This window comes from Akanthomyces muscarius, chromosome 4 (genome assembly GCF_028009165.1).
Source record: "Akanthomyces muscarius strain Ve6 chromosome 4, whole genome shotgun sequence".
NCBI lineage: Eukaryota > Fungi > Ascomycota > Sordariomycetes > Hypocreales > Cordycipitaceae > Akanthomyces > Akanthomyces muscarius.
Genome location: NC_079244.1, coordinates 2,888,786 through 2,899,608, shown reverse-complemented (window position 1 = coordinate 2,899,608; position 10,823 = coordinate 2,888,786). Strand labels below are relative to the sequence as shown.

General features: G+C 56.6%; 3 protein-coding genes across 3 annotated transcripts; all 3 read left to right on the top strand.

The window, feature by feature from the left end:
- Nucleotides 1-2,024: 2,024 nt before the first annotated feature.
- On the top strand, nucleotides 2,025-3,164 carry LMH87_011645 (uncharacterized protein; the record flags this gene model as incomplete). The annotated part of the gene is made up of 1 exon (XM_056200820.1): nucleotides 2,025-3,164. The coding sequence occupies one exon, from the start codon at nucleotides 2,025-2,027 to the stop codon at nucleotides 3,162-3,164; it is 1,140 nt and encodes a 379-aa protein (XP_056052632.1).
- Nucleotides 3,165-3,644: 480 nt separating this feature from the next.
- On the top strand, nucleotides 3,645-5,608 carry LMH87_011644 (uncharacterized protein; the record flags this gene model as incomplete). Its single annotated transcript, XM_056200819.1, has 4 exons — nucleotides 3,645-3,647; nucleotides 3,768-4,245; nucleotides 4,296-4,418; nucleotides 4,488-5,608. 4 exons carry the CDS (start codon nucleotides 3,645-3,647, stop codon nucleotides 5,606-5,608), a joined length of 1,725 nt encoding a protein of 574 aa, XP_056052631.1.
- A 938-nt stretch (nucleotides 5,609-6,546) lies between these two features.
- LMH87_011643 (uncharacterized protein) lies at nucleotides 6,547-7,248 on the top strand (the record flags this gene model as incomplete). Its single annotated transcript, XM_056200818.1, has 1 exon — nucleotides 6,547-7,248. One exon carries the CDS (start codon nucleotides 6,547-6,549, stop codon nucleotides 7,246-7,248), a length of 702 nt encoding a protein of 233 aa, XP_056052630.1.
- Nucleotides 7,249-10,823: the final 3,575 nt, after the last annotated feature.

The window sequence follows — 10,823 nt, the reverse complement described above, 5'->3', positions numbered from 1 at the left end:
ATGAATCCAAATTGTTCTGGAAATACGAGTGTAGAAAAGATAAAGAGCTCTGGAAGGAGAAAGTCTCACTATGCGTTCAGGCCGGGGCACAAGAATTGGATTGCAATTTTCTTAAACTAGAAAGGACGACTAGTCTATGGCAGCAACTGCTTTATTTTGCCTCGGGCGCGCAAGTTGAGTGGCGGCGTTGGCAGCGGGGAAGCTGAATAGGCTATATCATCATGGCAACGCACTTGTGGACGTGGCGTCGAGGCGGCTCAAAGGCGTTGGAGCAAAAGGCAGGCTGGGCAGGAGTGCTAGTAATGCGACTGGAGGATGTCACTTGGGAACGAAGATTGCAGTATGCGACTCCGGACATGGTGGAGGGATAGTTTGACGTCAGAGACGGCGTGGCTAGCACTCAGTTTGGCGCCGAATCTTGACCATGTCCTGCCTTGTGCGGCCTGTTGCAAGATCGACAGCGTGCTACCAGTATGTATGTGTTTGAAGGCTGATGTTTGATTTTTTATTTTTTATTTTTTTATTTTTTAAAGGACAGCGACGTCGAGACAGGGTGACGGGCTCGTATTTCAAGTGGGATTGAAATGAAGGTGCAGCCAGCGAGGCCGATGCATGGTGATGACCCCAGAGCGCACAGGCCAGCTAGCAGGGATTCTGGGCCAGAGTGGGTGATTGGCTCAATATTATGTGCAGACAAGACGGAGGGCAGGGGACGGATACTCGGGCAATCTTGTTGTGCAGCATTTTACGGATACCAGGTGCCAGTTGCCAGTTTGCATGCGGGCAAAAAGAGGCTGTAGTAAGGTAAGGGCAAGGGTGGGGGCTAATATTGGCTGTGGATAGAGTACCAGTACTGGTGGCCTGCTGGTAGCACGGACGTTTACTAGTCAACAGCAATCCGTTGTCAGCCAATTCACGGAAGATGGCGCCTGGCAAGTATTGAGTTTTTTCCATTGTTCAATGCTCGCAAAACCACATTACATTTTCTGGGCAATTGATTTGACAGCAGAGTTTGCGGGGTTTTGGCCGGGGGCGGGGAAGCAGGCCAAGAAAAAGAGGTTCGAGGCTCTTTGTGGGGAAGAAAAGACTGGAAAAGAAGAGACAAATGCGGAGGCGCTTTGACCTGAACTCTGTCTGCCTCGGCAGCACCACTTGTTGCACCAGGCAATAACATCTGAAGAGCGGCACCACCACATCCACATCCACATCCACCACCACCACCACCACCGCTGCGGGCAAGCAAGCCGGGCCTCGGAACACATGGCCGTGGCGTTCATATGAAAGTCTACTGCTACCGACCGTCGACCGACACTTTTACCTGCCAGGCTGGCCGCTCGTCCAACGTTGCTCGGTGTTGTGCTGTTGTGCTCTTCATTGTTGATTGTCTTGTCGACTTGTGCGTCAAGAATCCGTCAAAGCGACAAGAACAAAGCGGGCCACAATAAAGATAAAGCGACCGATGAAAATTTGCACAACACTCAACTGGTAGAAAACTTGCCCGCCCCGGCGCACTGGCACTGGGGAAGCTGAGGCTCTGCAAGCCCAGAGTCTAAAGCTGCTCCAGTCCGTCCACTTCCCCGCCCCAGCCAAGTCAACAGCCTGCAAGGCCATTCATTGGTGAATGTGGATTGGCACGAGTCGGTGCAGCCGAGTCGTCGTCGTGTGGCTTACCCGTTTCCACTCTTCGCTCTATCGTACCACGACGGCCCAGAAAACTGTTATAGGCTTAGCCCTGCTTGGAGGATCGACCGTTCGCTAGCTTTGCATGACGACGGGCACTGCGGAGGAGACTTGCTCTTCCGGACCAAGATCTTCTCTGCGGGTCTCGCAATAAACACGGCCAGAGACTAGTTAGTTATCCCAGTCTGTATTGGCCCGTCCTTTTTCTAGTGCTCTACTCCCACCTCTCTGTAGGACTTTGTTCCCACTTCTCCTCCTTCCCTTTCCCTCCCCCCCCCCCAGCCTGCTTCATACAAACTCCCTCAACTGTAAACTTGTCAAATAAAACAAGGGGGCAGTTGACGATGCAGACCAAGGGGCTTCTTCTGCTGGCGGCGGCCCAGTACGTGGCCGCCTACGGCCAGAATGCCTGGATGCCCAGACAGGAACAGGGCGAGATTGTGTCTCAGAACTGGAAAAACTATACCAATACCACGACGACCTCGTCCACAACAACCACGACGTCAAGCACGACGACGACGACGACAACCAGCTCGACGAGCTCGACGACGAGCACCACGACATTGACCACTCTGCTCACAACTACCAGTGACGAGACGACGACTACAAAGGACTCGAGCACCACGACCGACTTGATTGTCCCGACAACCAACACGACAACCAGCTCGGTCCATTCCACCAACTCAACCACGACCCCGAGCTCAACCACCACCACAACCAGCTCCGTCCGGTCCACGACGCCCTCGACCACCACCACCTCGTCGATCCCTGCCGGCGTCAGCTTCACCAAGCTCAACGCGACCGACTTTAGCATCCCGCTGTCCACCGGCGGCCTCCTCCCCAGCTCCATCGCCAACAGCACCGCCTCCCGCAACCGGACCACGACGACGACCACCCCCGCCGTCCTTCCCACCAGCGGCTCGCTCCTCAACAGCACCACCAGCGCCCTCAACTCGTCCACGGCGACCAACACCACCTCCTCCACGGCCACCAAGTGCGGCGTCGCCGGTAGCTTCGTCACGCCGCCGAGCCACGCCACAAAGGCCGACAGCATCGACGAGTGCGCGACGGCGTGCCGCGCGCGCGGCGCCCTCTGCCGGGCCTTTGAGGCCGGCACCGTCGACGGCGACGGCAACAACTGCTGGCTGTTTGCGCACAGCCTCTCCGACATGGAGATTGGCGGGCCCCAGGACGGCTTCAGCTGGACCTTTTACGACCGCGACTGCGACGTCACCAGCCGCTGCAACCTCCAGGGCAGCTTCATCACCAAGCCCATCGAGAGCCTGCGCCTCGGCACGCTGGGCGACTGCCAGCAGGCCTGCCTCAAGAACAGCGGGTGCAAGACGTTTGAGGCCGGCGACCTGGACGGCAACGAGCACAACTGCTGGCTGTTTGACTCGCCCATCACGTCGCTCAACATTGGCGGGGCCTACACCGGCTGGCAGTGGGCCTTCTTTGACCGCAACTGCGAGCTCGCGCCGTAGATGGAATGGCATCTGTGGTGAGAAGAAGCATGGTTGACGTTTTGGTTTTTTTGGTTGGTTTGTTTATCTTATGCAAATACGGTTGTGTGCATCACGAGTTATTGATATTACGAGTTACTATATTGGTTTAGACGGCTAGTGTATATATGAATATATCTATACTACATGACCTCTATGCAGTGTCCCTACAAGTGGCCATGTCATCCTCGTCGCTTCCCTTGTGTACAACGTATTGACGTACACCAACTAATTGCGTTCGACGTCATTTCGATTCTGAATGACTGCAGATCATCCATCGCATAAAACGTATTTTTCTGCATTTAGCGCGGCTCTTGGCGCATCAAACTGCGTATTTCGTATCGTTTTTTGCTGGGTCCCCGCCCAGTAGATCGACCAACTGCCCTGTAATTCGCCAGTCACAGCAGCCTAAGCGTTTCGGTTTAGCGCATCCGCTGACGGCGTATTTCGTATCGTACTAAAATGGTGCGTCCAAGTCGACGCCCGAGATCTGTACATCTCATCAAATATATAAGACTGCCGACTTTGAATCAAAGAGAATCATGTCTTCTTCTTCTCCAAACTTTCAATCATTACAGAATGAAGCTCACTACATTGGCCTACTCTGTTGGCCTCGTCGCCGCGCTCGACTGCCGCCCCGAGGGCCCCGTCCTGCCCAAGCCCGCCCAGCTCGGCGACGCCGCCACCTTTCGCCGTGCGGCCGTCGACCTCGCGCACACCTTTGACGCCCTCGCGTCGGGCAAGATTGCCGTGCCCTGGCCTGCGGAAAACGTCTCGTTTTCCGTCGCCGTCGTCTCCGCAGACCAGGGTGAGGACGAGCCGCTGTGGCAGTACCACCACCGCGCGGCCGCCAACGTCGACGGCACCGACACCGTCGACGCCGACTCGCAGTATCTCATCGGCAGCGTCTCCAAGATGGTCACCGACTACATCCTGCTGGCCGCGGGCATGGACCTGGACGTGCCGGTCAAGACGTACCTGCCGCGGCTCAACGGCTCCGCGGAGTGGGATGGCATCACGCTCAGGATGCTGGCGTCGCAGATGGCCGGCGTGCCGACCAACTGTAAGTCGTCGAGCTGGGTTTGAATGCGAATTCAATGCTGATGGGGACAGATGGCTTCTCAGAGTACTACTTTCTCAAAGACGTCTACCTCGCGCTCGGGTTCCCGCCCATTAACGAATCAGACTATCCACCCTGCGGCGTCATCGGTTTCAACGACGGCTGCACAGCACAGCGTGAGCTCTTCCCCGCCTCTCTCTCTCTCTCATACCAAACCCTTTTTCCTCACTGACACAAGAATATAGAATTGGAAATCGGACTTCGCGACTCATATCCCGTCGCCGCGCCCGGCTCCCGCCCTGCATACTCCAACGCCGCCTTTGCCCTCATCGGCCTCGCCGTCCAAGCCCACACGGGGCTCAACTACACCCAGCAGGTCCACGACCTCGTCTCCTCGCCCCTCAACCTCACCTCCACCCGGCCCTCGCCCGGCGACGCCCGCAGGGCCGTGATCCCGCCGGGGGACAGCGGCTGGGGCGCCGACTACGGCCTCAACGCGCCCCAGGGCGGCCTCGTCTCCTCCGTCGCCGACCTGTGCCGGCTCGCCCGCGCCATCCTGTCGCGCACCGCGCCCGCGCTCTCGCCCGCGCAGACGCGCCAGTGGCTCAAGCCCGCGTCCTTTGCCGGCGGCATGACCTCGGCCGTCGGCATGCCCTGGGAGATTCGCCGCCACGCCAACCTCACGGGCGCTCACCCGCACCCCGTCACCGTCTACGCCAAGAGCGGCGCCGCGCCGCTGTACCGCAGCCACTTTGCGCTGGTCGACGAGTACGGCCTGGGCATCGTGGTGCTCACGGCCGGGGACATGGATGCCGTCACGCACATCTACGACGCGGCGCTGTCGGTGCTCGTCTCCGCGGCGGACAGCGTCACGCGGGAGCACGCCAGGGCCGAGTATGCACAGGAATTCACCGGCTGCGGCAGCGGCAACGCAAACAATACTGTCAAGGCGCGGCTGACGCTGGATGAGGATTCGCTTGTCTTGTCGGCAATGTCTCGCGGCAACGCGGATATTCTCGCCGGATGGCTCAAGGTGTTTAACGAGTCGCTCGGCGCCTTTGGGCCCAAGATATCCGACACGGTCCGTCTGTTTCCAACGGATCTGAGTGAGAATGTTGCCATGGATGACGGCGAGGTGGGCGTCAAGGAGGTGTGGCGTCTGTGGCCCGACCTTGCTGCACCTGCCGTGGTGGACTTGCCAGGCTCCGGGCTGGACAAGGATGACTGCCTGGGCTGGACGCTGGGCGACTGGATTCACTACGGTGGCGAGCCTCTGGATCGCGTCATTTTCTATCGTAGAGGTACCAAGGTAACTGGCTTTGAGGTGCCGTTTCTTCGCTCCGGTGTCATGAAGGTCCCAGCTTAAAGCGGGCTCCAACACCCAGGAAATATAGTATCCAGCTCAGTATCTCTAGAAATTGTCTTAATATACCACCCGTTGTTTTTTGTATATTCTCTCTTGTCGATTCGACTTTGCTCCAAAGCTATCAATCTCAACCTTCAGCACCACACCAGCCCTGGACTCTACTACAGACCAGCCAGCCCATCTCGCTCAGACTCGGCCACACCACGTAATCCTTACTTCAGACATGCAGCCTTAACTGGACAATCTATTTTCTGCCCTGTCTCTGTACTCAAGGTCAATCCGCAGCCTGCCCTTTGATTAAGCATAACCATGCCTCGGCACTTGCCGCATCAGGGCTGACCGCCACAGCCCACACACGCTTGGCGCTGACGAATCTGTCTCGCTCGTTTTTCTAGCTCGCCTCGCGCTTGAAGCCGAGAAATGGGCGAAGAGCGTGGATCGACAGCCACGCTGCCCGTTTTGGATCTGTATTTCGCGTTTCGGCCAAGAGGCCATCTCCAACGGTCGCGACTACGTGCCTTCTGCCCCCCAGAGCACGGCTGCGGTCGCCAACCAGTGACCAACGCACGAGAAGCGAAAATGCCTAGCCGAGTATGGTATATCCCGACTTGTGTGGACAATCGACGTGAATAATGTTCTGTCCGGGGAGAGACCCTTGCAGTCTGGAATTTGGCTCCGCCACGGATCTTCCGCGCTCGACATGGCCAGCGCGAAGTGACGAGGTTTCGGGCTGTGATATGTACAGCCTGGCCAAGTAAATACCTCTGCCAGGCTATGATACGGTATAGTTACTGAATATATAAGTCGGATGCCTTTTTGGGTTGTTCGAATAATTAATCCAACCCAACAGCCTCAACTTCTCACAAGCAACATCCAACCACCACTTACACAAACAGGCCATTCCCACACTTACACATATCACTTATACACACATCACCATGAAGCTCAGAAGCACTCTCCTCGCTCTCAGCAGCCTCTCCACCGCCCTCAGCTGCGCCACGCACCTCCCGCGCCAAAACGGCACCGGCTCACCGGCGCCGCCCATCGACTTTGGCCCCGACGCGCCCTCCGACCCCGCCACGACCGGCTACTTCATCAACCACGTGTCGCTCAACGTGCAGAACCTGACGGCCTCGCTCGCCTTCTACACCGAGGCGCTCGGCCTGCGGCACATCTTCACCGTGCGCGCGACGCCGCGCCTCTCCATCGCCTACCTCGGGCACGCCCGGGGCGGCCGCAACGGCACCGGCTACCAGACGACCCAGGAGCTCCTCCGCGACAAGAACAACGCCCAGGGGCTCGTCGAGATGATCTGGCTCGACGTGCCCCGGCGGGACATTGCCTCGCCGAGCAAAAGGACAAACGGCGTCGGGCACATTGGCGTGGTGGTGCCGGACGTCGACGCCGCGCAGGCGCGCCTCGAGGCGCTGGGGAGCGTCGGCATACTCAAGAGGGTCGGCGAGGACACGCCCAGGAGCGGCCCGCTAGCTGTCTCGCAGGGCTTCTCGGAGGGGGTGTACGCGCAGGTGCCGCTCGAGGAGCGGCGCGCGATGGAGGCGGTGCTGGATGAGAACAACCGGCGCTTCATCTACGCGCAGGATCCGGATGGCAACATCCTGGAGATTCAGCCCCAGGATTAGAGCGGGCTTGGTGGTCCAGACGGAATACTCCTTTGCATGTGGGTAGTTTCAGACCTGTGGCTTATAGTTGCTTGGTTTTGCCTCCAAATATAGCGTTGCCTTTTCAATGTTGCCATTATCGACTGGTGATGTTCAGTATAGTGTGAAGCCGCACCGTAGCTCGCAGTTGAGGCTGACGAGACTATGCCAGAAAGACCATGATACTCTCTCGTTCAGTGGCAGACAAGCCATGCTTGGCTGTTCTACTTGGTCAAGCTGTAGGACACACCAGGTCTAAACCCTCATTTGCTTTTCAATGACAATATCTTCTTTCTTCATGTACTTCCATTTCATCCAAATTCATTTCAGGGCAATCTATCCAGACTCACATTGTTCTGCGGCGATAAATTTCAGGTATTATGCAAAATGGCCCATTGTACAACCACACTCAGATCTCGTGAATACACCCTAAGGTCCGGCCACTATGTCCGCTCATGTTTTGGCCAGTCTGTATTTTGTTATTCAACATTCACCATATGGTCCACAGAAAGCGCTAGTACTGAGAAATTGCTATGGGCTGAGCGTCCATGAAACGGCGATGGTCGTCTGGTCTGCTGAAGAGTGCTTACACGAAGTCAAGGGTCAAGAAGAAGGTGGCTGGCCATAAACGGGGACCACCCATGTTTTCTATAGGCTTTTTCGCTTTATGACACAACACAAAAAGCTTTAGTCCTTTGTCTCTTTTTTTTTTCAACAAAACAATTTTTTTTTACAGGGCATTGAAGCTACGCTCTCGACATGAACCGTTGCGTGAGACTCGGCAATGTACATGTCGCGACTACCAAGTAGCTATCGGAGAAAAGATGCAGCTCTGCAGGGAAAATACCTGCATTTGCGCTACTCCCTCGTCAAAAGCAGCGACAGGGATCCTACTATCACATCATGAGATCGAATCCGAATCTCGACGTTGTTTTGCACAGCTAGAGGAGGATGGCTGGCGTGCGCACGTGGGAGAATGTGGGCGTCTGATAGACTACATCGGGCAACGCGGACGGGGCTTGAAGAAGCAAGCCGATGGAGAATATAGTTCCTGACGACATGTCGCATCGCACGATAAACGAGGCTGCGCTACGTTCGCAAATGATGACAGCAACGGCCACTTGACCAAGCTGCGCAAGGTAGGGCAATGACGTTTTTCGTGAATGCCAAGACTGGCTCCGGCAGCGTCGGAAGCGATACAAATTGAGCACCACCTGGATTACTTTGCTCTCCGCGATCCAGCAATGCGAGGTGAGGCCCTGGTCCTATAAAGATCAGTATCCGGGGCACATGGTAAGGACAAGGTTTGCCAGCGCATACAACGGAATGCGGCACGCCAATGCGTAGACGGGTAGAGTGTGATACCCAGAGATGCCACGAGGCGGCAGGCAAATGAATGCTAGCGCGCCTTCAGTCCATCCGTCAGTCCACCGGCGGCTCTTGGTGCTTTGCTAGGCCTGGCAAGAATTGCGTCAAGAGTGACGACTTCTACGTGGTCAGGAGGGTCTTTTCTTGTCTGAACACATTTCAGAGTCCCGTAGCGCAGCAGGGTTGGATGTCCTTAAGGTGCGGGAATAAAAATGAATCATGAGACAAGCAGCCTGGAAAGGTTTACCGAGGTGAGACTGACGTATGCATGGAGTGAGCGAGCCAGTGTGAAGGGGCAAGGATTACATGACGAGGCAATATTCTGTACAACAGTGCATGAGCCAGAACGCGGGCACAGCAGAAATAAGTCATGCAGGAAGGGTCAAGAGGCAGCATAGTTCCTTGCCGGTTTGCCGTGTAATGTGCTCAATGGCTTGAGCAGCATGCGATCGCATGCGAGATGGCGGCGCGTCGGTCGACATGTTGGGATGCAATAGTGAGGTCGCGTATCAAGGTGGGCCTGTCGTTTCCGGCGTAGCAGTGGCGCCTTCGGTGAGGCGCAACAGCGTCGACCAGGGCACATCAGAGCAGGGCACATCAGAGCAGGGGAAAATGCGATTAATAAAGCCAAGGCTTCGAAAGATGCGCATGAGAGTATAATGATTGTTTGGCGAATTAGAAAAAAAAGTCGATGCGCCTCGGACCAGTGTCGGCGTAACGGGGCCACGGCAACACCGCGAGCGGAATTGTCGAAGCCGCGGACAGCATTCTGGAAGGGCAGTGTCTGGCAAACAGAGCTGGAGAGTTGTGTGGTAAAGCGGCGCCAAGTTGTGCCCTTGTTGGGAGTCGGTCGCCGCACACAGGGACACCCCTTGTCGTGGCGGGCGTTAGCGCAAGCCGTGTGAGACCAGGGCCTGCGCATCTCACAGGCTGAGGCTGCGGGGGCAGCGGTATTTGCAGAGTCGCGGGCGGAGCGGTCGAAGCGGTCGAGGCACGATGCTTGCAGCAATCCAGACTGCCAAGTGCAACCAAGCCCGCCCAGAGATGAGGATAGTGGATGAAGGTGCGACGTGGCGCTGCAGAGTCACGCGAGCAGTTTCCTTGCGAGGTTTTTCTGTCCGGTCAATCATTCCCGGACGATCAGAAAGAAAAGAAAAAAGTGAAGCCGTACGCGACGGACGAGACGGAGAAGGCGACGGCAGCTGCGGCCGCCTCATTTCGCGAGAGACAGCTCGGTGACTGATTTAAGCATATACACCCGCAACGGCAGCAGCGCTGAGTGATCGACAGGGTTGGCCTTGGAGCGTGCTCTGCCGCCTTAGCCGGGAGACAGCCTTTGTCTGAGGTGATGGAGTTGCGCAACAGGACCCAATGAGATTGCGCGGGGGAGACACGAGACACCATGGCCGTGGGTATTCGACAACGGCGCGCGGAGTGTATTACAGTTGGGCTGGCTAGTGTGTGCATGTTTTGTTAATTTCCCATGTTTGGAAAAGTAAGTAGGGCCGGAGCTAGAAAGAGAGTGCTTGCGTGAGCATGGTGGATGGTGTGTTTGCACGAGCGAGGAGGAGAGTAGGTACTGGTAGGAGTGATGTTCCCAACGGGGGCCATGGCTGGATTGGGCCTATGTGCGTATGCATGGGGCGGCTTGACTCGGGCCAATTCGTTTCGTATTGCAGACAAGGAGGATCTCGTAGAGAGCGCCGTCGTGTGCCGCTGGCATCATGTTTGCAGGCTGGATTGGCCGGAGAGTGAAGTTGCGTCGTCGGGTTGCCAGTTGGTGGGCGGCGCCACATGAATCTGCACTGGGAGGATGGAGCAGGTGGGGCTGGAGAGGATGGACCTGTCAGGCCAGAGAGATCGAGAGCGTGGCCGATTTGCGGCTTCTGATTGGCTACTCTGTTTCAAGCTTTTTTACCCCTCGGTCGGTCGGCTGCGGGAAGGAGGGAGGGGACCTCTGGCTGCTTTACCAGGCGAGTGTTTGCAGTACCTACCTACCTTTACCAATACCTTTACCAGTACGTAGGCACGCCTCGTTGCCAGACTTTTCAGGGCATTACAGGTCACCCGCTCGCTACGTACCGATACAGAGAGTCAGAGATGCATCTCCCCTCTCACGTCTCTGCTCTTCATTGCCGCAGAAAAAAATAAAAATAAAAATAAAATAGAAACAAAATGCTGGTCCCTTC